Source organism: Schizophyllum commune (assembly GCF_000143185.2).
Source record: "Schizophyllum commune H4-8 unplaced genomic scaffold SCHCOscaffold_4, whole genome shotgun sequence".
Classification (NCBI taxonomy): Eukaryota; Fungi; Basidiomycota; class Agaricomycetes; order Agaricales; family Schizophyllaceae; genus Schizophyllum; species Schizophyllum commune.
In genome coordinates this window covers 584,898-611,668 of record NW_026089541.1, presented here as the reverse complement: position 1 = coordinate 611,668, position 26,771 = coordinate 584,898, and the positions used below count along the sequence as shown (strand labels likewise).

Sequence of the window (26,771 nt, the reverse complement as noted above, 5' to 3'; positions counted from 1 at the left end):
TCGTAGTTGACTTTCGGCATCCACCGGACTACTGTGACGGTGACTGTTCATTGGTCACATTATTCGCGGCGTGTTGTCCCGAACCATCATCAGGCAGCGCCGTAGACATGCATCCTGGAAGATATCCCCCTGTGTCAGACGATTCAACCTCTGGAAGGCTCTCAACCATGCATGGTACGTGCAGCTGCAGAACCATGCAAGACTAGCCGAGGCACGCGCCGGCGGGTCCCCACGCAGTCTGAGGGCACCTCACTGGCATGGTGACCAGCTGGTCATACTTCCCATCTTGGCACAAAGGCATCAGACAGGTATATATCAGGAGCATTATGGGCGCTCCTCAGCATCCCCCACGACCGTCTTTTCTTCTTTCTCTAGCACCCATTTTCCTTCCCCCCACACGCACTACTGCTATGACCGACCCGCTCGAGAAACTCATCACGAAGGTGCCCCATTTCATGAATGCAGCTTAGTTTTTTCTGACACTTCTGGCTCCAGACATTCCTCCCCATTCCCGAGACTCCGTACAAGGAATGGCCCGAAGATCTCAGGAGAGAAGCGAGGCTGGCGCCGGAGGACTCTGACCTGGTGTTAGAGGTCTTCAATCTCGGTGAGAACGGCACGCTGGTTCTTCGTAATGGTATCTGTGGTCACCCTGGATGTCTCGGCGCCAGACCGGTGAGAGACTCACAGCAACACGCGCGACAGCATATGACAGCAACGATGCAACGAGAGTTGTAAGTCCGTCTCGACTTATATAGTATGCGGCATGATTGTTGAGTATGGCACTAACCACAACAAGGGAGCGACTGCAGTGCCCAATTTGTGACAAGACCTACATATACATGCAAAGTTTGAAGAACCACATCAACGCCAACCAGTGAGTTGCTCCATCAATTCAATCCACTGCAGATGCTCTTGCTGATGCACATCTTGTGAAGCACGGACGAGCATGAATACTTGTGTCTGCTTCCGCACTGCAGCGTCGTCAGCAAAAACCAGGTACAAGCACTGCTGCACGGATTTGAGCATACGTTGGCTGCAACTTCCGCATCGCCAACGACGATCAAACCAGAAGAGGAGGGAACGGTCGCTGCTCAGTCTGTTTCGGACAAGACGCCTGGCGCGACGTCTCTCCCTGTATCCTCTCGGTCTATGTCGCACGCGCCAAACCTTCCTTCAACGCTCGCCATATCCGGCGCGGCCGCTCCGCAACCCTCTCCCCTCCCCTCAACTGCGCCGACGGGCAAAAATAGCGACAAAGCGGCGCATCGTCCCAGCGTGTATCGTATCCAGCCCACGACGCATTCGTCCTATATGCCCATTCCCGCCATTTCGAAACCGGCCAATCAATCGAACCCGCCCAAGGCCAACCCACCCGCCATTGCGCCTCCAGACCCAGCAAACTCCGCAGGGACGTTGCAACGCCCCGTCGAGGATCACCTCCCTGCCAACTGGCTGCTTGAGCCTGCAGTTCGGATCAGGCCAGGCGAGCCGATCGATTGTGGAGATGGCGTGCTCGCCCGCCACGTCGATTGCCTTTGCACTCTTGAAGCGGAGAATGACGAGGTCTGCGGCAAGAGGTGCGCGCACGGACACATACAATGGGTGATGCACTGCTTCGCAAACCATATGACGAAGGAAAAGCAGGAGATAATGTGAGCGAGCTTTCCGGATGCGTCTTCAACAATCAGCTGACGCCGCGATAGGGGTTGGCGGTGCGGATTTGCAGGGTGCACTACCAAGGCCAAGAGCAGGAGAGACCAGGTGCGGAATCACTACCTCAATAAACAGTCAGTACACATCTCTTGTACTCGTGGTCCACAGGACGAGCTGACGATCATCTCTGCCTTCACATTCAGCCACCCCGACAAGTTGTACGCGTGCCAAGCTTGCGGTGAACGGTTCAAGTCCGCTGACGATCTACGATCTCACGAGAGAAAAACGCACGGAGGCGAGGATGCGGCGGGGAGTACTTCTGCCTCAGTATGCGCCTCTGCTTCAAAGACGCCGGCGATTGCTACGCGCAAGCGCGATAGGTCAGTCTCAGGCGCGCATGCGCCAGAGAAACTGCGCAAGACGTCCAGCACGCGCAGGATGCCTATGAAAGCGGGCGGGACGCCGGTCGATCCGCAGCCGTGCGTGGCGCCATCTCGTGCACGCCCCATATCGCCGCTGCCGGGCTGGACGCCGCTTCCTGAAGCCACCGAACACCCCCAGCAGGCGCCTACCGCAGATAGCTCCAGGGAGTGTGCTCAAGTCCAGCCGCGGCAAGGCGCCCCACCTCGCGCCGCGCCAGCTGCCGCGCGCGTGTCATCGTCTACCACACGCCGGTCGCCGCCACCTACCATAGGCTGGCCAACATCGTACGAACGGTCCGCCGTCAATCGCGGCTTGCAATTGTCTACCACGCGCGAGTCGTCCGTCGTCTCGCTCGAGTCGTGGGCCACCCCGCCGCCCATCACACCTCTCGAGAGCACGTCCAAGCGCTCGTCATACCATTCTCTGGCCGTTATGCAGGAGGCCGAAGCCTCTGAAGCTACCTGCAATGAAGCCACTGGTGTTCACGGGGAGAACGAACACCTCGACGACGAGCCAGTCCAAGACCCTGCTGGACGCCGCGAGGCTGACGACGACAATCTCGACACGGAGGACGATGAGGAGGACCAACTGCTCTCGAGCGAGGGTCACGAGGACTTGGCAGAGGGCGAATACGCGTCGGATGTCGAGTTCGAGCTGAAGTATCTCACGGTGGTTCAGCAGTCCGAAGAGGTGTTAGAGCCGTTCGATGAGGATGACCGCCGTTCCGCCAGGCTCGAGGACGACCCCGACCACACCGACGACCTTGACCACGCCGACGACCTCGACTACGCCGACGACCTTGAGTACGCCGACGACTAGCCTTCCCGTCCGCACATCTATTTTACGGACTTTATTCCTTCCACGCTCATTTCCATCTCACCATCTACGAAACATCACGACTCGATCCAACTCGGGCGCTGGTCGCTCGTCTACTTACTCACCTACTAATGCGTACTTGCACCTTATGATTCCCTACTTGCACCTTATAATTCCCCACCTGCATTCTATAATCCTCTGATTCCTCTACACTCCCTAATACACGTATGTATACACACTCTCCCGTCGGATTGCTCTCTGCCTTGTATCTTAGCCACACCTCACGCGCCTTACGCCGCTCATACAGTAGCCTATTGATAACAACACACTCGTTTCACGACCAGTCCCATGCGCCAAGTCTAGCATCGTGGCCGGTCTATCGACAAGCCCAAGTTGGGAACACACCGAAGGTGACAGGCTTCCACTAACGAGACCAGGCTTCCACTCTCACGCTTGCCTCCCTTTGCCTACCGCCAGGTTACTGACCCTCCTCTTACCTTGCCTTACTACCCTTCACTCGAGCCCAACCGCAAACGAAAGAAAAGAAGAATCTCATTCCATGCAGCCATTCTTCATTTTTGTAACGAGTAGCCAAAAGCCGCCGGCGCAAGAAGTGTATGTAAAAGCAGCCCCGATAGAGACCCGCCAGCCGAGGCGCGCAGGGGAAACGTCAACAGAAGAGTCTACCGAACGTCAACAGGTCTATACGCTCGCCAGTCGATACAGCAGTCAACAGTCCACCATACACGACCGCTCCACCGAACGCGCCTGATCCACGACCAACGAAGCCCCCGCTACCCGCCAACGGTCCTCGCCAGCACGACCGAGCGACGACCCGCTCATGCCGAGGTGAACGACGAGACGTGGTCCTCGACGACCTTCTTGATCTTGCCCTCCAGCTCCGGCGTGATCTGGCCAGTCGCAATCTCCTCAAGGAGCGGGCCCTGCGTCGACGTCAGGTGCTGGCGGAACTCGCCCTCCCACTTCGTGATCTGGTCGACAGGGATGGAGTCGAGCTGTGCAGTGGGTAAGCATGATTTCGCGACGCATATACCCCATGGTATAGGGCAAGGGAGAAGGAAACAGTACTCACCAGACCGTTGACACCCGCGTAGATGATGGGCACCTGGATCTCCGTCGGCAGCGGCTGGTACTGGCCCTGCTTGAGGAGCTCCGTCAAGCGCGCACCACGCGAGAGCAGGAAGCGCGTCGACGCGTCGAGGTCAGAGCCGAACTGCGCGAACGCCGCGACCTCACGGTACTGGGCGAGGTACAGCTTGAGCGAACCGGCAAACTTCTTCATGATCTTGCTATAGCAGGCATGTTAGCATAACCATCCCCTTCACATGGGCATGACGGTACGCACGTCTGGGCCGCAGAGCCGACACGAGACACAGAGAGACCGACGTTGATAGCCGGGCGGACACCACGGAAGAAGAGCTCAGCCTCCAAGAAGATCTGGCCGTCAGTGATGGAAATGACCTACGAGCGCCGTCAGTAAAGCGACATTCGGGAAGTATCGGGATCAGCCCACATTGGTCGGGATGTACGCGGACACATCACCACCCTGGGTCTCAATGATGGGGAGGGCAGTGAGCGAACCGCCACCGAACTTGTCGTTCATCTTCGCTGCACGCTCGAGGAGACGAGAGTGGAGGTAGAAGACGTCACCGGGGTAAGCCTCACGACCGGGGGGACGACGGAGGAGCAGGGACATCTGGCGGTAAGCGACGGCCTGCTTGGACAAGTCGTCGTAGATGATGAGAGCTGAGGAAGTATGAGCGACATGACCGGGAAGTATGACATAGTCGACGCACCGTGCTTGCCATTGTCACGGAACCACTCGCCCATGGCACAGCCAGAAAAGGGAGCAAGGTACTGGAGAGGCGCAGCCTCGGAGGCCGTGGCGGCGACGATGATGGTGTACTTCATCGCGTCGTTCTCCTCAAGGGTCTTGACGAGCTGGGCGACGGTCGAGCGCTTCTGGCCAACAGCGACATAGACACAGTAGAGCTTCTGCGACTCGTCCTTGCCGTCGTTCCACCGCTTCTGGTTGAGAATGGTGTCGATGGCGACGGCGGTCTTGCCGGTCTGACGGTCACCGATGATCAGCTCACGCTGGCCACGACCAATGGGCACCATGGCGTCGATGGGCTTGATACCGGTCATCATGGGCTGGTTGACAGAGCGACGGGGCAGAATGCCCGGGGCCTTGACGGAGGCACGGCGGCGCTCCGCGGCCTCAATGGGGCCCTTGCCGTCCACGGGGTTGCCGAGGGCGTCGACGACGCGGCCGAGCAGCTTCGGGCCGACGGGAACGTCGACGATCTGGCCAGTACGCTTGACGGTGTCGCCCTCCTTGATGAGACGGTCGGAACCGAAGATGGAGACACCGACGTGGTCAGCGTCCAAGTTGAGGCACATGCCGCGGATGCCAGAGGAGAACTCCACCATCTCCTCGGCTGGGTTTGGGTGAGTGACGGGTGCGGAGGGAACGTGGGAAAGGCGCGCGTACCCTGCACGTTTTTCAAGCCCCAGACACGGGAGATACCGTCACCGACGCCTACGCGTATCGTCAGCTGGTGAAATAGTTGCACGAAGCGCGCAACTCACTGAGGACGCGACCGGTTTCCTCAACATTTCCGCCGACAGAAGTACCTGCTATCCGCGACTCGAGAATGGAGGAGACCTCAGAAGCAGCTGTAGACGACACGCGTAGCGAGAAGGGAGAGCGATAGTAAGCAGGTGTATGGCGCGAGAGCTGGGGAGCGACTAACCAGACTTCGCGGTCGCGTAGTTGCGCGAAGCCGGAGCGGCCTATATAGACGAAAACTGGTCAGAAAACGCCCGGAAAAGCCGCAGAACGCGCGCGCTGGGCGACGCACCTTGCCAGCGGCGGCGAGGACACGGGCCCGGGTGGTGTTTCTGAGGGCGATGCGGTGCATGGGGGGCTGCAATGAGCGACGGTAGGAAGCAAGGTTAAATCTGACGACGAGGTCCGAAAGTGCCCGGCTTTGATTTAAAACTCAGCTCCGTCACGTGCACATGACGCCCAGTCACACGCGTCCGTGACACCGCGCACGTCCTCTCCTGCAGGTCGATTGCTACGGTTTCCGGCGATGGCGGCACTCCTCCAAGGTGCGTGGCGGCAGAAACATAGACGCTGTCTCAGGACCTCATGTTCTCGCAGCGGCTCGCGCGGCGCCCCGGACGTCGTCCGCCGCCCTCGACCTCATACGCGCCCAGCCAAACCAGTACATCATCGCGACACTCGGCGGCAGGAAGCACATTCTCGCCCCGCGCGACCTCCTCACCATTCCGCGCATGCCCGACGTCAAGGTTGGCGACGTCGTCCTGCTCGATCACATCCACGAGCTCGGCTCGCGCGACTTCACCATCCGCGGCAAGCCGACCATCCCGACCACGAAGGTCCAGGTCCAGGCGACCGTCGTCGAGCACACGAAGGGCAAGATGGAGAGCATCTTCAAGAAGAAGCGGAGAAAGGGCTACCGCAAGACGATCACGCACAAGCAGCCGTATACGCGCTTGCGCATCGGCGACATCGAGATCCCGTCCCCCTTTGCGTCCACCGGCTCACAGGTTGCTGCATCTGCAACATCAGCCAGCGCAGCACCATGACACTCCTTCTGTATGCCCTTGGTCGTATATCATCCTCTAATATAGGTCCTCACATCTCCTGCTCGTCTGAACCACTGGCCGATCATACTTCCCTCAACTTTGCCGGACCATGGACTGCCGAAGACTTCTTCATGCATGCACCCTTCTCAGCACAGCTTCTCTTCTCGTGTTTGCTATCTTCTAGCCTTGGGACACCCATCCTGTCCTGCTTTTTGGCTTTTGGCTTATTACTTTGCAAAGTTTGTGCTCGGTCCCCAGAGCGCCCGCGCTTCATCCAAATCCTTCACTGAAGTCATCCTCCCACCCGACGTATATTTATACTGCGCTTTAACAGTCCAGGCGAACACTTCGGACGCCAACTCCTTTCTTTTCTCCCGTCGTTTACTCTCCCCTCAGCCGGATTGATTGACAATGCTCGCTCGTGGCGGGCTGCTCGCCATCCTAATCAGTATGTATAGCTCTCAAGTTCATCATCACGTACGTCCTTCGATATTGACGTGGCCTATCCAGCCTCCACCGCCACAAAGGACATCACCCGCGCTGGATACGAGGGCCTCGCGTCCACGCAGAGCCCTGCGATCGAAGCTACACCGCCTCGGACGATCTGGAGCAACCCCTTTGGCCCGGGATCAGAGGTTCTGCCTTCGACTCTCAGCGCCTCGGCGTCCAGTACGGCAACACTACCCAATAGCATACTTTCCGGGGCAACAGGCTCATCTGGCACGTCCGCCCCACCGCCTACCACGATCATCACCTCTACGCGTGTGCACACGAATGCGCAAGGCGGGCTCTCCACGCAGGCCAACCTACCTCCTGGGCGACCTGAGCAAGGGCCGCATCCGCAGATGTGTGGCTCCGTGTCAGAATGTGGGACGGAGTCGAGCACCGCCAGCTCGGCGTCAGGAAAGCGACGATGGGTGTGGCGGAGGGAGGGAGCTGAATGTTGAGCGTTGGGGGTTGGTCTTCAAGTGTATGCATGTTACGGTAACAATTATGTCTGCCCTGCAGTAGTCTCGTTTGTGCCAGCAGCCCCCCTCTCCGTGTATCTCGAACCTTGCTTCGTAATATATGCCAGTGTAGTGTCTATACCTTGCTTTTCAAGCCGTCGATTTACTCCCTGTTGCCACAAGCACTGCCACCGACAGCGCTTTTGACATTCGGCATCTTCCGAGGCATTGTGCTGTGACGGGCGGTCACATCCATCGACCGTCTCTTGTCCCAAACCACCACGCAGAACCTACCACAGGCACTTCTATCATCTACATACCTCCCTTCACCCATCTTATATCCCAATCACCCCGCGGGACGCTCCAAAGACACAAATCAGACCGCCCGGCGGTCAATGCACAATAAGCGCTGTGACCCTCCTTCCTAAATAGGGCACAATAGCATCGCCGCACGATATAGCAGACACCGCCCCGACGGGCGCCTCTCTGTCCTAAACACCCATCATCGCATCCTCTATCTCTCCGCTCACAAACACCATGTCCGACAATGCCACCCTATTCGCCGCTATCATCCCACCTGTGAGTCCGTTTTATGACTTCGAAGTCGCAGCGCCAGAAAGCTGTGGCAAATAAGCGCCGGGGTGCTAACGACATTTTGCGCGCGCCAGAAACCCTTCCGCCCCATAGCGTACGACCAGTGGCCTCCAGAGCTCAAGCAGGAGCTCCGCGGCGTGCCGAAGGTCGAGGTGTACGACCTCGCCGAGAACGGCTTCCTCGTCGTCCGCAACAACGAATGTGGCATTTGCCACGAACTTGTTAAAGGGCAGCGCAACCTGCAGCAGCACGCCCGGAACCATATGCCGAGCCACATGACTCCCGACAAGTGAGCTCTTTCTTCTTTCTGACTCGAGATCACGAAGCATGAATGGTACGTTACTGACCGTGCTTCGCAGCTCGTGGAGATGTCCGGTGTGCATGGGCACCTTCGCGCAGAAGGTCGGCGCCCAGACGCATATCAACTCGATGCAGTCAGTCACTTCGTTGGCTGTGTGTGTCTGTAATGTCCGCCTACTAACGCGAATACTTCCCAGCACGCACGAGACTCGCTGGGCCTGCAGGCACGCGAAATGCAAGTTCGTCTGCTTGGACAGAGCTACGCTCAATAGGCACGAAAGTCGGTGCCAGCACCGTCCTAGTGCTGTCATGGAGCCGGCGGGGGTGGTGAAGAAGAAAGCCGAGCCCAAGTGTCGTGCTCTTCAGGTTCAGCCTCCGGTCAAGCCTCGTCCTCTCGAAGCACCGTCGGTTGGGTCGAAGCCGTGTCCGCTGGCAGCACCGTCCGTCGACCTTAAGCCGCGTCCTCTTGAACTGCCGAAACTCGAGCCCAAGCAACGACCTCTCGACCCACCCAGGCCGTCCGTCGAGCACAAGCAGCGTGTGTTCGAGTTACCGCCCGTCCAGCTACCGTCTGCCGAGTTGAAGCCTCCGCTTGGGCTCCCGCCTATGCAGTTGCCACCTGCCAAATCACCGTCCAACGAGCAACCAGCCGTCGAGCCGCCTCTCATGGACCTTTCCGTCCCGTCGCTGTTCCCGAAGCCAGGATCTTCGCGCTCGCTGCTGAACCCCAAGAGTCCCTCTCCGCCACCCAGCGCCCAGCGTACCGAACCTGCCGCGGAGCCAGTCGAGCCGCCTGCGAGGTCTGCGCAACCTTTTGTGCAGAATGTACGACCTCCCACGGAGCCAGTACAACCTTCTTTGAGGCCCGCGCAACCCTCCGGGCAGCCAGAGCAACCTCCGGCGCCGCCAGCACCACTTGCGATGCCTGCACGGCCGCCCGTCACTCCACCGCCGGTCATCTGGAACGTCGGGCCTCCTGCGCTGCCTATACATGTCCCAGCTCATCCGTCTATACAACCCACTGCACCTCCTCAAGTGCCTCTCCATCCTCCTCGACCGTCTGCCAGACACTCTCGCCCGTCCCTAAGTATTCCTCGCGAACTCCTCAACCGTTCTCGACTGCCTCGCGAGCCTCCCGAGTTCTCGTTCAAGACCGACGACGATCCCGTGTTTCCAAGCTTACGCGGTCCCCAGCCGTGGCGCGTCCCGCGGCCCAGTGCCCCCTCACTACTTAAGCCGTTCTCGGTTTGGTACGAGGGTCTCGCCCAGGCGTCCGCCCCAGTCAAGTCGGAGCCGCCAAAGGCGCGGGCCAACCCGCCGCCTACCGTCCGCAACGACCTCACCTTTGTCAACATTGCGTTCCACAATCTTCCGCCCGCCTCCGTCATGACCCCAGTCAAATCCGAACCGTCGAATAACCCTCCACTGCCAGATACCAAGTCCTCCGTCCCGCCCGACGACACGTCCGTTCAAGACTCCCCCTTGGGCTTCGACAAGCCCGAGGAGCGCCTGACCGAGGAGCTCCTCCCACCCGGCTCGCTCATCCCGCCCAAAGCGACCCTCAGATGCAATGACGATAACACAGTGGACCTCGGAGACGGTACTAAGCTCGCATTCGTCAATGGCGTGTGCACCTACCCCGATTGCGGCCTCAAGTTTAGCCGGTGCAAGAGGGACTGGACCCGACATGCCATGGTGCATATGAAGTATGAGAACAAGAAGGATCTGTGAGTTGTCATGCCATTTTCCTTGGTCCCCAGTCATGAAGTAGGTCGCTGACCAATCATTGGTGAACAGGTCCTGGCGCTGCGGGGCGGAGGGGTGCGGCAAGCTCTACTCAACAAAGCATGGCGCGAAGGAGCATTTCTTCTCGATGCAGTGAGTCCTTTTCCCGATCTCGTATCCCTCTTCATGCTGTACGGACTGCCGCTGATCGCTGACCCTTCCACTCTCTGATAGCACCAACGCTAGACCGTACACCTGCCAGATCTGCCACCACACCTTCTCGCGCGTCGACGCGGTTCGCAAGCACATGCGTGGCATCCACGGGCAGATCAAGCGCAAGACGCAGCAGCTCTACCGCCCGTCGAGCATGGCGGGGGCGCGAGCGCGCGCTGCGAACAATGCAATCTCTGCCGGCTTACGCAAGACCTCAACGTGCGCTTCCTCGAGCGACCGCGGGTCCTCAGTAGACTCATCCGTCGACGACGCTTCATCTGGCGGACCATCCCGCAAGTCGTCTGTCGCGTCCCGTACGCCGTCAACCGAGTCGCTCGCAGCCCCAGTCGCATCGCGCAGGGGGTCAGCCACCTCGCGCTCGTCAACCCCGGCGGTAGACGCGCCGCAGTGCCCTTCGCCAAGTCATCCTCGTCCCACCGACGATGCGATGGCGACTGACGACGAGGGCACCGTCCAAGGGGAGGAGCCTCCTCCCAAGTACCACTGGCAGGAGATGCCTTCTTCCAGTCTACGTCCCGTCAAGCTCGAACCGACCGACGACGACCTGGTCTCTGTCGTTGAATTCGACGTCGACTCCGGGGACGAGTCTGATATCCCGATCGAAATCGAGTACGACGACGAGTCGATGGACATGGACTAGCACACGACTTCCCTCGAGACGTCTTTTCTCAGGACTTGTTCCGCATTTATGACTTTTTCATGATCACGACCACCACACTAACATTGTATCCCACATTGACCTCCATCCACTGTCCTTACTTACCCACGAACCAACTGTAGCACCTTCTTTCAGCCACTATGTAGTTTTCGGCGCTCAGATCTTACGTCTGGGTGCCAGTGTACTATCGAACCCTGTTCCTACAGATTCCGCCATCACGAGGCACTATATCTACTATTGTACCTACTGCTTTGCTCTCTACTGCAATGGAGGCTGTAGTTGAGCTGCATCAGGCAAGGTCCGCTTCAGCGTCCACGCAGTTCAACAACGGCAAATGCCGGCCAACTGTAGGTCCACATCACGTGGATCATCCGGCTGTTCGTCGTCACGAAACCTTGTCACACTTTCCCTTCTTGACCAGAACCACAATCATAGTGCATATATATCGAAGCGAACGCATTTTTCTCCTCTCCTGGCCCCAATTTTGACTTGTTTCCGACCTAAAAATGATAGGTAATCCCGTATCTTAGCCTTGGTCCGTCTAATGGCCGTCAACTGCTGATACAACGACTCGTGGTCCCTTGAGCTATACGTGCTTCCTGGGACTCACACTGTCTAAATCCTGCTGCTCCCTTGCTCTAAACTCTGCTAAGCCTCTCTCTTCTGTAAGAGCGGTCGCGCTCGGTCGCTTTGCGCAGTGTTGCAAACCATCTCACTTTTATGAGGCCGTTTCATCACCTCGTACTTATAGCGTTCGCTTTCAGCTACGAGGACCAGGTTCTCGCCTTTTCACTCCCTTCATTGCGCTCTCCTGAACTCGGACTCTTCGACATGTTCTCCAAGCTTATCTTCCTCTTCGCGGTGCCCTTCTCCGTCAGCGGTGAGGCCTCTCGCTCTACTGTGATTCCATCAGCCGCAGACCTGATACCATTCTTTGACCCATAGGCGCCTCTCAGGTCACCGCTTCCGCGGCCGGCGGCTCAGTCATCCCTATACTCCCGACCTCTTTCCCCTCTGCGTCTGGTTCTGCCTGGCCTTCTGCATCCGCGCCAACCTCCGACGATCCATACGTTCCGCCGCCCGACGACGCCACCGACATCGACGTTGGCACGCTGAGCGCTTCTGCGACCTCCGACGGCCCCGACTTCCCCTTGGGTACCACGACTCAGAGCGTCGCGATGCCCTCCGCGTCGACGATCAGCCCGGAGTGCCGCACTATGTACACGGTCATAGAGGGTGATCTGTGCCAGGTCAGTGTCAAAGTCATCGCGGGTTGCTCTCAGAGAAGGTCACTCTTGTACCCGCCGCTAACATTCTTTCCAGGTCATCGCCGACGAATACACGGTACCGCTGCCGCAGCTTCTCGCCGCGAACCCGGGGCTGGACTCTGACTGTGATAACTTGGAGGTGGGCGAGGTGAGTAGATAATTTTGCTGACAAAAATATACATTTCCGGTCATATTGACGCTTCATCCACAGCAACTCTGCATCCCCGGCGTTCCGGGGCGTCGCCGCTCACGCTTCTTCCGCTTCTGAGCGATCACTTCATAACCAGCTCAGCGATGACATGAAAAGCGTTAGTCGGAGACATACACGGAGAAGTGAACGGCGAGCGGATTACCCAAAAGAAAGCAAGTGGGCTGATAGCTCGCGTATATACGAAAGATACCCATTGTCACAAGCGACGACCATACCCATATCAGCAGCAGTAGTTACCCACAGATACACTGGCTCAGTAACGCAGATACCCCTCTTATTTACCCACTGTCTTTCATGCTCACATCTGCCCGGCCTGTCCAACTCACTCCTTATTTATGATAGTTGTAGCACAGGCATGTTTCCATTCTGTCAAGGCTACAATTACATTTTCCACCTTTTGACCGCTGCCCCAAGTCACGCTCCTCGTGGCGGACCGTCAATGCGCTATGGTAGCCGAGCAGGGATTGCCAGGACTTAATGGCGGTAAAAGCAAGCGCAAGATCATGGCAGCATGAGCGCATGGCGAGACACCCTCGCCAGTGGAGGTCCGACGGCGACCCCCTTCTCAGACAAGGCGTGCACCGTGATACAGGCCGGTCAGTACCCATCTTCTCGTCCAGCTTGTCAGGCTGAACTCCCTCGGACATATCCAGGCTCCTGGTACGACTTTGTCGACCGTCCCTCACCCTCAATCCTACAAGTCGCACTATACTGTATAATATCACGATTCAAATCGAATACACCTATATAATTACAGAACATGCATCGCACAAGTTGTCCCAGGAGAGAGTGGATAAGAAGACGTCCTTGAAGGTATGTAATCGTACTGAAGATTGTCCATAATATTAGTGATAGCGCGAACTGACGTGGGATTCAAAAGGGCGACCAGACGCGGCGGTACGGGATAGGTTGCGCGACCATCTCGAAGTCGTCTTCGTACGGGATGCACAACGTCTATCGCCACACATCGTCAGTCATCCTTCATGCGGTCGACAGCGACGAGAAGGTGCATACCATGCCCGGCGTCAGGTTACTACAACTCGAGTTCACCACCTCACGGTTCTTCACGATGAGGTCCACAAACGACGCGCGATACGAGTCCGCAATGCGCCGACAGCTATCGCCAAATTCGACGACGTGGCGCGCCTTGCAGCTGCTGTAGAAGCCCTTGATGTAGATTGGGGCGCACTGCACCAGCGACGCGTCTGAAGATCGGTCAGAAAACATGTAGCAGGACGAATCTGCGGACGCACGGAAAATGAAAAGGGTAACGATCCAAACTGCAGGCGCGCGCATGGTGGGCGAAACAACGTCGCAGCTTGGCCCTTCGCCTTGCGAACCTTAAGTAGTGGCAGCAAAAATGCGCTGGCCGGAGAAACGAGTCCGGCGCATGCCACGTCGGTCAAACTAATGTTTGACCTATCGGAAGTCGCGTTCGAAGGGATGGCTAACACCAGTCTAATGGCATCGCTAACGACGTGTCGACTCACACGACATGCGACCACCAATGGCAGGGCCTGATCTAGGTGGCAAGCCTTGCCAGGGCATCAAGTACGAAACATGACGGTTGAATACCCACTACCAAATGATGCCGTGGCCAGAACACCGGCATCGCAGAACGAACGACCGTGGTTGACAGGTACTGCAGTCGAGTACAAAGTACCTGGGTCCTGCGTCATCCTGTTTGATGTCAGTGGTGTGCACAAGCAGACGAACTCGCCTAAAAGACGGCCTGTCGCCTGGATTGGCATGCCTACGTCCTGGGAACAATGTTTGAGGGTGCCCGTTAACTAACTCAGTAGACACATGGCAAGCGTTGTCCATACAACCATTGCACGTGAGAATGCATGATTAGTGGTCACATTCGAAAGCACGTCAAAGTGGGATACAGAGTTGAACGCACTGGTCAGAAGTAGGAGCATGATGGAGTAGATCAAGTCGCCTGACATCGTGCTTGTTGAATACCTGTGAAAGAGAAACCACGGCCAAGATAGACGAAGTGGAATCGCACTGTGTCACTAACTTCCTCCCAGGCCACCAATGCCACAACCTTTTTATGGGCGCGAGAAAGCTCGGGTCTCGAAACTGAGAAGGCTGAAAGTGTTTCGATAGCAGTAAGAGAGAAATAAGTACGCAAATACCGGCATTCTTCAGTCCTCAGATCTCGCCTTCCTCCGGCGTATCCTCCCTTGGCCGTGGCGGCACGATCGTCTCCTCGCGCTCGTACTTGATGCGCTGAGTGCACGTTAGCAAAAGTCTATTACATCAGGAGAACAGCAACATACCTTGTCCGCACGCTCATCCAGCTCATACTTGATCGGCGGTTCATCTCGCGGTACCGACACGCGGTCGATCTCCTCACGCTTCGGCTCATCCCAATCACGACTGTAGCCGCGCGACCGACGATCTCGTCTGTCGTCACGATGGCCGCCATGTCTCGAGCGATAATCACGGTCGTAGCGCCGATCGTAGCCGTCATCTGCTTGCCGATACCGACCCCCGCGCTCGCGGTCCCTATAGCCAGCATCGCGAGGCTTGACGTCCCGGTCGTAATCGCGGTCGCGCATGGGCTCCTTGCGTTTGCGTCCGTTTTGAGACCCGTCTTCCGACCCGGCATCGCGGAGGCGTTCCTGCTGTAGTGTCAGCGGAGGAGCTTAGTGACCATCGAATAGGCTTACCCTTTGTCGCTTGACGAACTTGGCGAACGCAGCGCGGCGTCCCTCGTCGTCGGCGATGGCAGAGTACTCGGGCAGGTGTTGCATAAGCGGGACCGCCTGCAGCCGCGTTAATCAATTACGCGACGTAAAGGGACGGCAGCGTAGGACATACCTCTTCGAAGGTCATGTTGATGTCAATGGGCTCTGGCAGCTTCTTGAGTGCGTAGCGGAAGTCATCTTGCAGATGCCTCTGCTTCCGCTCCCATCGCCGCTTCTCATCTGCCTGCCTCTTGACAGCCGCCGCATGCATCTACATGCAAAATTAGCAGTGTCGCATGACTCAAGGCTTACTACTCACCGTCCTGAAGATTTCCTTCAAATCCTCCTCAGAAAGCTTCTCCTTCACGTCCGCATCGTCCTTGACCATGCTCAGGAACTCCTCCTCCGTCGTCTCCGGCGTAATCTCCTGGCGCTTGTCATGCTCGGCGACGTCCTCCATCTTCACGTCCTCGTCCTCCTTCTTCATCTCCTGCTCTCCTTCCTTCGCCTCTTTCTCCTTGCCCGTTTGCGCCGCATGCCGCTTGAGCGCTGCGTCGGTCACCTCCATCTTCTTGTCGAGCACCTGGTCCAGCTCGTCCACCCGGTCCCAGAAGAGCTCGAGCGGGTTCGAACCCGGGTTGCCGAGCATGTTGAGATAGCGCTCGTCGTCCTTGAACAGCGGGTACACCTCCTTCCACTTCGAGCGCGCCTTGATCGTGCCGTTGTCGACGAGCTCCTGGAGCAAGGCCTTGAATGCCTCGCGTGCCTTGCGCTCCTTCCGTGTCTTCTCGACCTGCGCACGCCGCGTCTGCTCCTCGAACTCACGCTCAGTCACCCGTGCGTAGTCCTCAAAAGCAAGGAGAATGTCGAGACTGGGAAGCTTCTGAAGCTCAGGGTCCTCCTTCCACGCATCGGAGTCCAAGAGAAGCTTGTGGGCGGTACGCCAGCGCGTCAAAACGTCGATGTCCAATTGCTTGAACAAAGCGACGACTTTTTGGGTGGCACGGGTGCGCGCGGCCCGGGTCTCTTGCTATGAAGAATGAGAGAGTGTGATGACTGCAGATGGACGTTACTCACGATCTCCCGTTCCTTCAACTCGTCAACGTACTCCTCGAATATCTGCCGCCTTTCGGCCTCGATCCGCGCCTGCTGCCAGATTGGATGCTGCGCAAAGAGTTTGTTCGCCGTTGAGAAAGTCGTGTAGTGGAAGACGTTCGGGTTGCCTTTGAGCATGTTGCGCAGCGCCGGACGCAACTTCGCCATCCGCGCCTCCTTCTCTTCCTGCTCCTTCGCCCTGAGCTGCGCAGTGAACTTCTCGAACGCGGCCTTCTTCTCCGCGAGCGAGTTCAAAGCGCGATAGAGCGGGTCGGTAATGATCGCGCGCATGGTGCGCTCCCATGTCCACGTCGGGTCGACGCCGGCCTTGCGCAGGAGGTGCATGAACGCTTTCTCGCCCTCCTCGAACGTCTGGAAGCCGTTGTGCGGGATGATCGGGTCGTCACCGATGCTCGGGCGCGCAGGCAGGACGCCAGCGGAGAGGGGAAGGCCATTGGGAGAGGTCTGCCCGCCCGTATGCGGGCCCACTGCGAGAGGGTTGGCATTGGGGACCTGTCCGTTCGTGATACTCGCGGGGGTTGCTGAGCCTGGGGCCGCTGCGATCTGGTTAGGTCTGGGCAGTATTAGCGAGAATGTCGAGGAAGAACTGCTGCACGCACGTCGTCGGCGTTGCAGCTGCGCCAGGCCCTCCTTTCTCCACCTTCTCCAAGAGCAGCAATAGCTCTTCGGGCATGTCCCATTTCGACTCTTTCGTCTCGGTCTGCGAAGCTTGTCAGAGTGGCTTTACTTGCATTGCAGAGCACGCACATGGTAGTAGTACTTTCTGCCACCCGAGAAGTATTCCTTCCATTTCGTGGTCGACAAAGCTTTCTGTATCACGATCAGCGTCTGTTCTCCTGAGAACCGGTGTTCGCACCTCAAAAGGGGTTTTAAGGTCTAGCCTTGTAAGTAAGCATTGCACGCAAGCTCAGATGCAAGAACACACCGTCAGGCTTCTCCCAGACGCTTTCCCGCGTCCCGGTGTTAAACCAGTACGTGCGCCCCTCGGGGTTCCGATGCTCAGTCTGTAGTATATCAGCGAAGTTTTGACGACGCACACAATCTAACATACCCAGACGTTCATCCTGACTTTTCGTGCCTGCCGACGTCGACTCTGCGGCGAGATGGAAGTTGCGAACCAGTCGAGGGGAATATGTGGCGTCGCCCGCGCTCGACATAAATTGAGGTGTGCAGCTTGTAACGGACTCTCATTGACATTGATCGTCGAGGTACTCCAAGGTGCGTTTTCACTGGCTCCATTGTACATGTCGCAAGCTGAAAGATATCCTAAGCATGTCTCCGTAATCTGTATGATGCGACCAATCCCCGTGGAAGAGCATCCATCCCAGCTGGGAGACCAGCCCGATGCGCTCGACGAAATTGTCGACGAGGAATCAGATTCGTCTGCTGCCGAGCTGACCACCACCGACGAGGATGAGGAATGTATCGAGCTCTGTCCGCACTGCGAAGAGTCCATCTACTACAACACGTTTTTCGAACCGACATCTCGCTCTCGTGAACAGCTACGAAGCGGATACGCACCGTCTGCGCACTCATGCCGTCGGCTCAACGAGAGGGCTGACGCAGCGGAGGAGCAGGCTGCCCAGCTCTATGATGAGACGAAGAGGCTGGAATCCACGTTGAAGGAGCTACGCCATCGTCGACGCCTGCTCGTGCGTTTTTCTAAGGAGCAACGTGCTCTCGCATCTCCTATCCGGCGGCTTCCTTTCGAGCTACTGCTAGAGATCTTCCGACATGCTTGCATTGACTCCAACCTGCTTTTTCCTGTGCACGTACGCGGGCTTACCGCCGCCTCGCTCAGCTGCATCTGCCATCGGTGGCGACGAATTTTACTCGAGAACAGCATCTTGTGGACTTTCCAGATCGTCTTAGACGACCGAGTCTACTTCTACCAAGATTGGCATGACCTAACTAGCCGCGATGTGCAGCGGTTTGGACAGGTGCTGAAGCTGTATCTTGACCATCTAGGCTCCCATACCTACGCATTGAAGCTCTGTGGGCCTTGGCGCACCAGAGTGGACGATGTTATATGCGATTTCGATCTCGGACGCGAAGTTGATATCCTTCCGGCGTTCATCTTCAGAAACCTCTCGCGCTGTCGAAGCATTGAGGCACCTGATACGGCGATACGATATCTCGGCGCATATGCACCCTCGGATATGATCATGGAACACCTCGAGGATGTCATCGTCCTCTACAATGACGAGGACACAGGGCACGCAGGTGTCCACCCATTATTCCGCCACGCCCCTCGTCTCAAATTCTGGAAGCAGCAGGAAGAGGATTACTGCGCGACACCTGCCGCTCTGTCGCAGCTTGTGCATCTCGAGATGAAATGGATGAACGCTGCCAGGGTTCATACCATTATCTCTCATTGCCTCCGCCTACAATATTGCAACGTCTCGCTTTATACTCTTAGCGACACCGTCGACCCTGCAACCTATGGATCTTCATTCACCCTTCCTCACCTCGAAACTCTCCAAGTATCTGTAAACCCATCGCGGACGACCCTCGAACGCCTCTTCAGCGCGCTGTCTGCCCCGAGGCTGAAGCATGCTAGGTTCTTCTACGCCCCGGACGACCGCACCGACGACGACCTTCTGATGGAAAACGGCCCGCATTGGCCGCAACAAGCGTTCGACGCACTTCTTCAGCGCTCGAAGTGCCGCTTGATGTCTCTCGAGCTCCTGGGTATCAGCCTCTCGCAGCCGGAGGTCGGTCGCCTTCGGGTAGTGCTGCCGATGTCCGGTTCAGAACTTCGGTTCGAACCCGAACCGCCTGAACCGAACACGAAGTTCAGTTCAGGTTCAAGTTCAGTTCGACCTCTGCCGTCGAGGTTCAGGTTCAGGTTCGGGCACCGCTGGATTTGTTCGAACCTGTTCGAACCTGAACCACCACCAAGGGCTTTCAAGCCCTGATACACTGTTTTTCCTGTATGTTTAGCGTAGTATTAGCTTTGATACTGGAGTCGAAGCCTCATACCTGCATCTAGAGGCTCTCATAAAGCGACGGCAGCTTGTAGGCTGCCTGTCACCGACACTCGGGGATATCCGAGTTCAACATGTCACGTATCAGTCACACTCACGCGCCAGCCTCTTGCCTATATTGTTTCCTTTCCTTACCCGAGTGAAAGAAAATGGGCCGATTACCATTATATTGTAACTATTACTTTCAAAGACAGCTAAGAAGGGTGCGTACAGCACATCTTATTCTTAATAGGCTCGAACAAGTTCGAACTCGGTTCGAACCTATCTGAACTCGTTCGAGGTGTTCAGTTCAGGTTCAGTTCAGGTTCACCGTCTCGCCGTCGGTTCAGGTTCAGGTTCAGCCCGAGGAGGTGCTGAACCGGACTGAACTGAACTTCGGCAGCACTACCTTCGGGAGCAGTTGCCGATCACGACGAAGCTCATCGTCGCCGTGGGGACATACCTAGGCTCTGCTGAGTATCGCCCTTTCCCGTATCCCTCCGAAGGCGACCTCTTTCAGAATTTTGATCCCGACGAGGTCGAGGAGGATTGACACTGGACGAACTCCCGCATGACACTCTCTTACAGCACAAGCTTCAGCTGTTATACTCGTCGTAAGTCCTACCTTTCAGTCAGCATCATTGTATCATTGACGCTTCCGATAGTTCACACTTTATATACTTGATCGATGCTAGCCCATATTGGAGAGAGCGGTTGCGGAAAGGGTCATTACCGCAAAGTCAGACGCTACGACGTAGACATGCACGAATGTACTGCAGTACAATTATCTACGTTGATGGTGCAGATGTGGTATGCTAGATTGTATCGCGCGGACGTAGCGCCTTGGAGTTGAAATAGCCTGGTAATCAATCCGACAGCGGCGCTGCTGGGTCAATCCAAGATGTGACCAACACCGTCACATATTTGTGGCGCTATACCCACGCCAGTAGAGCTGCAACTTCAACTCAACCATATCGAAGTCGTCCAAGCAGCTCTCGATTTGTATCCTGGAAACGGGTCCCCCGAAAGACTCGATTGTCAGTTGCCATTTGCTGCTTGAGTACTCCGCGCTGAATTTGTCACTGATCTCTGGGCTTTGAAGTTCGCTGCGACTCGAACATGCTGGTTGTAGAAGGGTCGCACGCGCATTTGGGCGCCAGTGCTAGCGATGAAGGTTATTGACGATATTCTTGACCTTACGCCGTCTGACTTCTGCTCGCATCTAGACCCCGCTGACTCTCACGGACTGCTATTGGACACTGTCAGCGCACACCAAGCATTCGAAGTATCTCTCTGCGCTTCTTGCACCCAGGCGAAGGTCTCTATCAATGGCAGCTTCTCACCCTCTGAAAGTGACTTCACCGATCTACGCAGCGGAAACCTACCTCATCCCCGTCATCGCTCTCGGCACGACGCCAACGCGCGAGCCGCGGAAAAGCAGGCCCACGATCTCGAGGGTCACATCCAACGCTTGCAGGCCTTGACGAAGGTTCTGCAGAAGCATCAACGCGCATCGCTTGACTTTGCTGAGCTACAGCGCGGTCTCGTCGCCCCAATCCGCTGTCTCCCCAATGAATTACTGCTGGAGATCTTTTACCTTGCTTGTGACGGCACCGTCTTGACGTGTCCCCTAAAAGAGGATGCCCTCACCGCGGTCAACCTCAGTCGTGTGTGTCACTGGTGGCGAGTGGTCGCTCTGGGTGATGCTCGCATGTGGGCGATGGGTATCGACATCGATACACATGACCGCAGCGACAGCAAAATTGTCAGAGACGTGCCGGTCATGCAATTCAGCGCAACGGTGGGACTTCATTTGGCCCGTTCCGGAAACTCGCCCTTGTCTCTGAAGCACATCGGTGCTAACATTATCACCATCGACTCGGGCGAAGTCACCGAGCGACAGCGTCCCGTGTTCTACGCGGACGATTTCCAAGCCATGACTACCCGCTGCCGCCACGCTGTGTTCGACTGCACGTCGTTCCGGTTGTATCTAGGCTCGCGTTCTAAATACCCTATGCCGCAACTGGAAACACTGGAGCTTACAAATGACGAGCCGACACGGCCATGCGAACTGCTGCAGGACACGCCCCGTCTGAAGTCTTGGAAGCAGACCATACCCTCGTATCGCATGGCCAAATGGACCTGCCTGCCGCAGCTCACGCGCCTCGAGATGACCTGGATGGACTGGACCCTCGCCCGTGGTATCCTCCTTGACTGTAGTTGTATCGAGCACCTGATCATCGATGTCTACACCGACCCTCCTAACCTCGACTCTCCCGGCGCACACGGCATCGCCACCCTGCCCCACCTGCAAACCATCCGAGCCCGCGTCGACCCGCCCTGTACCACCATCGGCAACCTCCTCGGCATCCTCTCCGCGCCCTGCCTGCAACACGCCAGGTTCATCTACCGCGTCAACGCGCTCGGCCAACGCGTCGTCGAGGAGGGCCCTGGCGACTGGCCGGACGCCCAATTTCGTGATTTCCTACAGCGCTCGGGATGCACGATGGCATCTTTGGAGTTGGAAAACCTTCTTCTGTCGAAGGCAGAGCGGGATTCCCTGCGTAAGCGGCTGCCCGCCGCGACGCGGATGGTCATCACCAACATCCGCACCGTCTTCCCCCATCCTGGCGCAGACGACCTCTACGAGTGGGAAGGTGGTGCGGAGTATCAATCGAGGAGCGACGGGGAGGAGGAAATATAAGAGCGCGAGGATCTATCGATGCACGATATAGGTGCAGAAGACGAACACAGTGACAGGCAGTATAGGCTATAGCGAAGAGAATGGTGAAGACCCCGGAGAGAACAATTTTTTAGCACGTCGAAAGCTAAATGTCTGCTTTCGAATGTCACACCTACATACAACTCCTCTACACACACACATTAGAATCTATGGTCATACTTCAGTCATCATCAAGCACCCTCTTTCTCCACATCAGCGGACGTGCTGCAGCCCACGACTCCCTTCGTCGCGTCAACCGTGTCCTTTTCCGACTCATGCCCTGTTCGCGCGAATTCCCCATCTCTCGCCACCGGTGTGCTGTCACCGACAGAGCCTTCTAGTGTACGCCCCTCGTTCTCTTCCACCACCCGCCCCGCCCTCTCCTCCTGATCGCGCTCTGCTTGCAGTCTCCTCCTCTTCCGGCGCGCGAGCGGATTGAGGATGAGCGCCGCCAGGATCACGAGGCCATCGAGAACCTGTTACGATGGAGAGCGCGTCGTCAGCAAGACGAGCGAGCACGTCATGAACGAGTAGTCGGAGTCGGAGGGAAAAGAGGGGTATAAAAGGAGGGGTTGGTTATACAGGGAGTAAGGAAAGGTAGAAGAAGCGGATGAAGGCAAAAAAAGTAGCTGAAGGTAAAAGACGTAGGCGAAGCGGGTAGAGCCATGCTGCGCAAACGTACCACAACCAGACTATACGTGATTGCCGCGATCACGTCAAACTCCTCCGCAAAGGCGAGCGAGAGGTCCGAGAACACGCCTAGGACGATTCACACAAGACATCAGCCGTCCGCGCGTTGGCCCCTGCCAAAAAAAAAACACTCACCCCCCAGCAGATCAATCAACATGAACGGGATCGAGATCCCAATGACCTCCCCATGCCTGTATATCTCCCAATACTGCGGCAGCAGCGCCACCGATATAAGCACGCTGCTCATGATGCCGAAAAAGCGCACGGGCTTCATGTTCCCCCCCTCGTACGCGGGGCGGATGGCGTAGACCATGCCCGCCTCGAAACCCGCCATGACGGCGAGGAGGCCGAAGGTGGTGAGGAGGGTACGTGTGCGGCTGTAAGTGCCGGGTGTGTAATAGAGGCACTAAAGCGGGTACCGCGTCAGTGGCGGGATCGTGGCGGAAAAGAAGGGGGAGGCAGATGAAGAAGGGGCAGGAGATGAGCGCACCTGGCCCCAGGAGATGCAGCAGAGAAAGCCGAAGAGCTGCGGCTGGAGGATGAGGGGAATGTTGAGCTTCTGCACGACGCAGTACGTGCCGAGGAAGGGCGCGGAGATCGTCCAGAGGAAGCTGGAAGACGCGTTCAGTGAAAAGTGTAGAGGGCAGGGTAGGACGTACGTTAACCAAGGAGACAGTCCCTTCGTCGACTTCTCTCTGTAGCTCTTCCAGATCTGGGGTATGAGCTGGATGCACCAGCACACGACACCTGCGAGGGGGAAGGCGTCAGCTCTTGTACACCGATCGACGCTATATACGACGCACCCATCGTCCCGAGAGCATTCTCGGCGGCTGCGTTGGGCATTGTAGCACACTACTGCTTCGGCGCTTATGTAGGGACTTCGCCTCTGAGGTATGCTAAGCGTCGGACGGACGCGATTGATCGAGATTTTAGGTCAAGAAAAGGACAGGCAAGCGTAAGGGAAGGTCGTCGCAGCAGAACCCAGCCATGAAGGAGAAGACCAAGGTACGTCTTCGGGTCTTGAGGCCATCCGGACGGATGGTGCCATGAGTAAGATCGGGGTCATTGTCCACCCATTTGTCGTCTGTCCCACTTCGCCTCGGCCTACAAATTTCGACACGGTCATGTGAGTTTGTGGTTGAAGTTCGCGTCGCGGTCGATTCTGAGGCTGCAGCAGGTCAAGGCGGAGCGAGAAAAGGGTCGCAATGCATAGTTTATTGGAGAGGATCAGGGGCTGTTTCGAGTGGGGACTATGAAGTACTACTTAGCGTGCCTGATTTGTTGACTGTCATGAACTTCTGCATCCCTTCCAGCGGTGAAACGGTAGGGCAGCGTCCTCGGGAGGAGAGGGATGGCCCAAGGCGTGCATCTGAAGCTCATGGAAGAAGGAGACAACTTCGAAGCTGTTGATAGCTACTGATCAATTTCGGGCCACTGATGGTATATCAACATGTCCAAACAAGCCATGGTTTCATCTTGAACTCGTCGAACGAGAATATGGCTTGTCAGACGCCAGCTTGCTGATTTACACTACAAAACGCAAAAACAGCGATGAATGGCCATCTTCAACACGTCGCACCACGACCGTTCGACGTTGACAGCAACTTGACTTTCTCGGTTACCTCGTTCCGCGGAGCGCAGGACGCTCAAGTTGCGACTCGACGTCCATTCTTCCCAATCCGATACCTACCACCTCTTTGTTCTCACCCCGCGGTACACGGGCTGTCCTGAGATGCCCAACAGCCCCGAGTCCCACGTCTCGTAAATCCCGCGCCCTATCATATGGCCGCGCACCCTCCAAATGTTCGAGGACGCTGATGGAAACCAGCGAGCGAATTGCCCGTCGCCCACCCCCTTCCCCGCCGCCGCAACGCCTGCGGTCTCCATTCACTGCGAGACGCACCATCTGCTTGAGGAGCCTCGACGCTCGGATTAGTTGAAGTGAGTCGACCTCGGAACGGAATGCCCGCACCTCATATGCCTGAATCCCTTATAAGAAGCGCCCAACGACGGCCTCGGCGCTCAGCTTCTGCATACCCTCTCACTCTCTTACCTGTCCCCTCCTTTCTTTGTACAGCCTGCCCCGCACGATGTACGCCTCCACATTCGCCCTCGCCGCCGCGTCCGCGCTCCTGCCCAGCGTCCTCGGCACGGACTGGACGGGCCCCAGCTGGTATCTCCCCGTGGGTACTCACATCACGAGTACGTGAGATCCTTTGCGCTGCAGACCAGATCCTGACTCTCCTTGCTAGAGCTCGCGACCACGATGAAGGTCCCCGCGATCCCGCCCAACGACCTCGACGGCCAGACCCTCTTCGTCTGGCCCGGCATCCAGCCCGGTAACGCGCTGCAAGAGGAGGGCAGCGACCCCGCAGCCGTGGGCAACGGTGTATGCACCGACTGCAGGGCTTCGCGAGAATACGTTCGCTGACCGACCCATTGCCCGTCAGGTCCTCCAACCCGTCTTGACGTACGGCCCTTCGTGAGTATAGACTCAGCGTGCTGCTCTTCCCTGGATCGGGCGCTTACAACCACCTAGCTGCGTCCCCGGCGACCACCCCGAGGATCAGTGGTACATCTCGGGCGTGTATGTCGGCGGTGGCGGTAACCCTGACTTCGATGTAAGCCCCTTCTTCCTTCGGCCTCGCGCTTCCTTCCTTCGTTCTCGCGCTTTCCTTCTGCGCCCCAACCCACCAAACTCCCTTTTCGCACTCCCCTCGCTTCCCCCCACTCGTGCTTGACCGCCCCCTCCTTCACCCACAACCATGCTCACCATCCCCAGGGCTGCTTCGGCGGCGACGTCATGCAGGTCGCGCCCGAGGACCTCGTCGCGTGCACCATGGAGCTCAAGCAGGGGACCGCGTCGACCTGGGACCAGACGTGTATCAACCTGTCAAACAATAACCAGACCGTTAGTGCGTATCCGCCTTCCTCTTTGTTGTGTATTCGCCTTCCCCTTTGTTGCGTATCCGCTTTCCGCTTTGTTGTGTACCTGCCTTCCTCTTCGTCGTCACCTTCTTATTCTCCATGTCTTCGCCATCCTCCTCGATCGTCATTGACCGCGCACACCTCCTCGATATTAATTGTCTGCGCATCCCTCTAATCACCCATCCCAGCCTACGAACTGGACCTCGCCGGCCAGCTGCAGAGCTCTGGCGAGCTGATGGTCGAGAACCCGACGGACCAGTCGAATGCGGATTGGAACTTCCCTGTAAGCGGCCCTCCTCTTCGTCCCATACCTCTCCTTCTCCTCCCCCTATTCTTCCGCTCATCCCCCCACCTTTCCCCCCTTCTCGCGCGTCGCCCTCCTCTCACTCACCCATCCCGCAACTCACCTCCCCCTCCCAGTGCTTCTTCTACAACACCGTCGTCGTCACCGACAAGCCCATGGACGCCTCCGTCTGCGTCCTCCCCGAGACCGACAAGGCGTACAAGAGCAAGAACTCCGCGCTCAGCGAGGACGGCCTGACGTGCACGCTCGGCGGTATCGCGATCTTCAACCCGGACAAGTGCGTTGCCGCGTTCCCTCTGTTCTGTGTGCAGAGGGCTGTTCTGTGTGCAGAGGGCTATTCTGTGTGCAGAGGGCTATTCTGTGTGCAGAGGGCTGCTCTGTGTGCAGAGGGGCTGCTTTTGTTCTGTGTGAAGAGTGGCCTACTGACCTTCGCGTTTGCAGGCCCGCGCCCGAGATCAACGACGCCGACCTGAGCATTTGAGCGAGCGGAACGGCCTGTCGAGTGCTTATATTTTTAATGAGGTCAATGGTCTAATCGCCACGCTCGCGCAACGGCGATGACTACGAGATGCATTGGGTATCACGCGCGATGAGTGCATACACAGCGCGCGCACAAAGGGTAGATAAGACTGGAGTCGAGGCTGAGAGAAGGTAGGTAGGAATGATGTAAGTCCCCAAACTACGAGCGCGACGTGGGATAGATGCATTTGTCGCGCACGAATATACAAGACACGGTATAACAGCTCGATCTTCCACAAAGGATAACGGACCCCGCGTATGGAAGCGTTCGCGACGGGGCCCTGGTTGATTGTGGGGTTGGGTGTGTGCATAGGGATGGTGATCGAAGGGAAGGAGAAATCGGTATAGGGATGTTGGGA

At 57.2% G+C, this 26,771-nt stretch overlaps 14 protein-coding genes across 14 annotated transcripts; 10 read left to right on the top strand and 4 right to left on the bottom strand.

Moving 5' to 3' along the window:
• The first annotated feature begins 79 nt into the window (after window positions 1-79).
• On the top strand, window positions 80-730 carry SCHCODRAFT_02617622 (uncharacterized protein). Its single transcript, XM_050344825.1, has 3 exons — window positions 80-443; window positions 496-607; window positions 672-730. The coding sequence occupies exons 1-3, from the start codon at window positions 327-329 to the stop codon at window positions 677-679; spliced, it is 237 nt and encodes a 78-aa protein (XP_050200926.1). The 5' UTR covers window positions 80-326; the 3' UTR covers window positions 680-730.
• Window positions 671-3,246, top strand: SCHCODRAFT_02617618 (uncharacterized protein). The gene is made up of 5 exons (XM_003033088.2): window positions 671-734; window positions 800-877; window positions 939-1,655; window positions 1,707-1,790; window positions 1,860-3,246. Exons 1-5 carry the CDS (start codon window positions 721-723, stop codon window positions 2,896-2,898), a joined length of 1,932 nt encoding a protein of 643 aa, XP_003033134.2. The 5' UTR covers window positions 671-720; the 3' UTR covers window positions 2,899-3,246.
• Window positions 3,247-3,445: 199 nt separating this feature from the next.
• SCHCODRAFT_02617616 (ATP synthase F1, alpha subunit) lies at window positions 3,446-5,888 on the bottom strand. Its single transcript, XM_050344824.1, has 9 exons — window positions 5,781-5,888; window positions 5,673-5,712; window positions 5,509-5,595; window positions 5,411-5,458; window positions 4,713-5,357; window positions 4,430-4,662; window positions 4,262-4,377; window positions 3,989-4,205; window positions 3,446-3,911 (listed from the first exon to the last, which is right to left on the bottom strand). Exons 1-9 carry the CDS (start codon window positions 5,838-5,840, stop codon window positions 3,735-3,737), a joined length of 1,623 nt encoding a protein of 540 aa, XP_050200925.1. The 5' UTR covers window positions 5,841-5,888; the 3' UTR covers window positions 3,446-3,734.
• Window positions 5,889-5,977: 89 nt separating this feature from the next.
• On the top strand, window positions 5,978-6,597 carry SCHCODRAFT_02617614 (uncharacterized protein). Its single transcript, XM_003033087.2, has 2 exons — window positions 5,978-6,033; window positions 6,086-6,597. Exons 1-2 carry the CDS (start codon window positions 6,015-6,017, stop codon window positions 6,532-6,534), a joined length of 468 nt encoding a protein of 155 aa, XP_003033133.1. The 5' UTR covers window positions 5,978-6,014; the 3' UTR covers window positions 6,535-6,597.
• SCHCODRAFT_02617611 (uncharacterized protein) lies at window positions 6,530-7,659 on the top strand. The gene is made up of 2 exons (XM_003033086.3): window positions 6,530-6,982; window positions 7,045-7,659. The coding sequence occupies exons 1-2, from the start codon at window positions 6,946-6,948 to the stop codon at window positions 7,479-7,481; spliced, it is 474 nt and encodes a 157-aa protein (XP_003033132.1). The 5' UTR covers window positions 6,530-6,945; the 3' UTR covers window positions 7,482-7,659.
• Window positions 6,669-6,969, top strand: SCHCODRAFT_02617613 (uncharacterized protein; the record flags this gene model as incomplete). The annotated part of the gene is made up of 1 exon (XM_050344823.1): window positions 6,669-6,969. A coding segment is annotated over one exon (271 nt), but the record flags the coding sequence as incomplete, so codon positions are not given.
• Window positions 7,660-7,711: 52 nt separating the features above from the next.
• SCHCODRAFT_02686265 (uncharacterized protein) lies at window positions 7,712-11,280 on the top strand. Its single transcript, XM_003033085.2, has 6 exons — window positions 7,712-8,060; window positions 8,150-8,364; window positions 8,435-8,509; window positions 8,573-10,102; window positions 10,173-10,253; window positions 10,335-11,280. The coding sequence occupies exons 1-6, from the start codon at window positions 8,019-8,021 to the stop codon at window positions 10,972-10,974; spliced, it is 2,583 nt and encodes an 860-aa protein (XP_003033131.1). The 5' UTR covers window positions 7,712-8,018; the 3' UTR covers window positions 10,975-11,280.
• A 543-nt stretch (window positions 11,281-11,823) lies between these two features.
• On the top strand, window positions 11,824-12,528 carry SCHCODRAFT_02665173 (uncharacterized protein; the record flags this gene model as incomplete). The annotated part of the gene is made up of 4 exons (XM_003033084.2): window positions 11,824-11,872; window positions 11,938-12,242; window positions 12,316-12,408; window positions 12,472-12,528. 4 exons carry the CDS (start codon window positions 11,824-11,826, stop codon window positions 12,526-12,528), a joined length of 504 nt encoding a protein of 167 aa, XP_003033130.1.
• Window positions 12,529-13,168: 640 nt separating this feature from the next.
• On the bottom strand, window positions 13,169-14,209 carry SCHCODRAFT_02617605 (uncharacterized protein). The gene is made up of 3 exons (XM_003032474.2): window positions 13,725-14,209; window positions 13,486-13,676; window positions 13,169-13,425 (listed from the first exon to the last, which is right to left on the bottom strand). Exons 1-3 carry the CDS (start codon window positions 13,765-13,767, stop codon window positions 13,345-13,347), a joined length of 315 nt encoding a protein of 104 aa, XP_003032520.1. The 5' UTR covers window positions 13,768-14,209; the 3' UTR covers window positions 13,169-13,344.
• Window positions 14,210-14,289: 80 nt separating this feature from the next.
• On the bottom strand, window positions 14,290-17,380 carry SCHCODRAFT_02617604 (uncharacterized protein). Its single transcript, XM_050344822.1, has 11 exons — window positions 17,335-17,380; window positions 17,209-17,287; window positions 17,140-17,159; window positions 17,031-17,093; window positions 16,883-16,983; window positions 16,245-16,836; window positions 15,487-16,197; window positions 15,301-15,438; window positions 15,150-15,245; window positions 14,757-15,101; window positions 14,290-14,706 (listed from the first exon to the last, which is right to left on the bottom strand). Exons 1-11 carry the CDS (start codon window positions 17,344-17,346, stop codon window positions 14,629-14,631), a joined length of 2,235 nt encoding a protein of 744 aa, XP_050200923.1. The 5' UTR covers window positions 17,347-17,380; the 3' UTR covers window positions 14,290-14,628.
• Window positions 17,381-17,484: 104 nt separating this feature from the next.
• On the top strand, window positions 17,485-19,481 carry SCHCODRAFT_02617600 (uncharacterized protein). The gene is made up of 2 exons (XM_003033083.3): window positions 17,485-17,501; window positions 17,555-19,481. Exon 2 carries the CDS (start codon window positions 17,573-17,575, stop codon window positions 19,199-19,201), a length of 1,629 nt encoding a protein of 542 aa, XP_003033129.1. The 5' UTR covers window positions 17,485-17,501; window positions 17,555-17,572; the 3' UTR covers window positions 19,202-19,481.
• A 743-nt stretch (window positions 19,482-20,224) lies between these two features.
• Window positions 20,225-22,440, top strand: SCHCODRAFT_02617598 (uncharacterized protein). Its single transcript, XM_050344821.1, has 3 exons — window positions 20,225-20,286; window positions 20,352-20,423; window positions 20,476-22,440. The coding sequence occupies exons 2-3, from the start codon at window positions 20,369-20,371 to the stop codon at window positions 21,951-21,953; spliced, it is 1,533 nt and encodes a 510-aa protein (XP_050200922.1). The 5' UTR covers window positions 20,225-20,286; window positions 20,352-20,368; the 3' UTR covers window positions 21,954-22,440.
• On the bottom strand, window positions 22,012-23,939 carry SCHCODRAFT_02617593 (uncharacterized protein). Its single transcript, XM_003032472.2, has 6 exons — window positions 23,465-23,939; window positions 23,321-23,408; window positions 23,152-23,272; window positions 22,797-23,067; window positions 22,654-22,730; window positions 22,012-22,447 (listed from the first exon to the last, which is right to left on the bottom strand). The coding sequence occupies exons 1-6, from the start codon at window positions 23,502-23,504 to the stop codon at window positions 22,163-22,165; spliced, it is 882 nt and encodes a 293-aa protein (XP_003032518.2). The 5' UTR covers window positions 23,505-23,939; the 3' UTR covers window positions 22,012-22,162.
• An 812-nt stretch (window positions 23,940-24,751) lies between these two features.
• On the top strand, window positions 24,752-26,374 carry SCHCODRAFT_02494871 (uncharacterized protein; the record flags this gene model as incomplete). Its single annotated transcript, XM_003033081.1, has 8 exons — window positions 24,752-24,863; window positions 24,914-25,050; window positions 25,112-25,143; window positions 25,201-25,282; window positions 25,444-25,576; window positions 25,778-25,872; window positions 26,010-26,170; window positions 26,335-26,374. The coding sequence occupies 8 exons, from the start codon at window positions 24,752-24,754 to the stop codon at window positions 26,372-26,374; spliced, it is 792 nt and encodes a 263-aa protein (XP_003033127.1).
• Window positions 26,375-26,771: the final 397 nt, after the last annotated feature.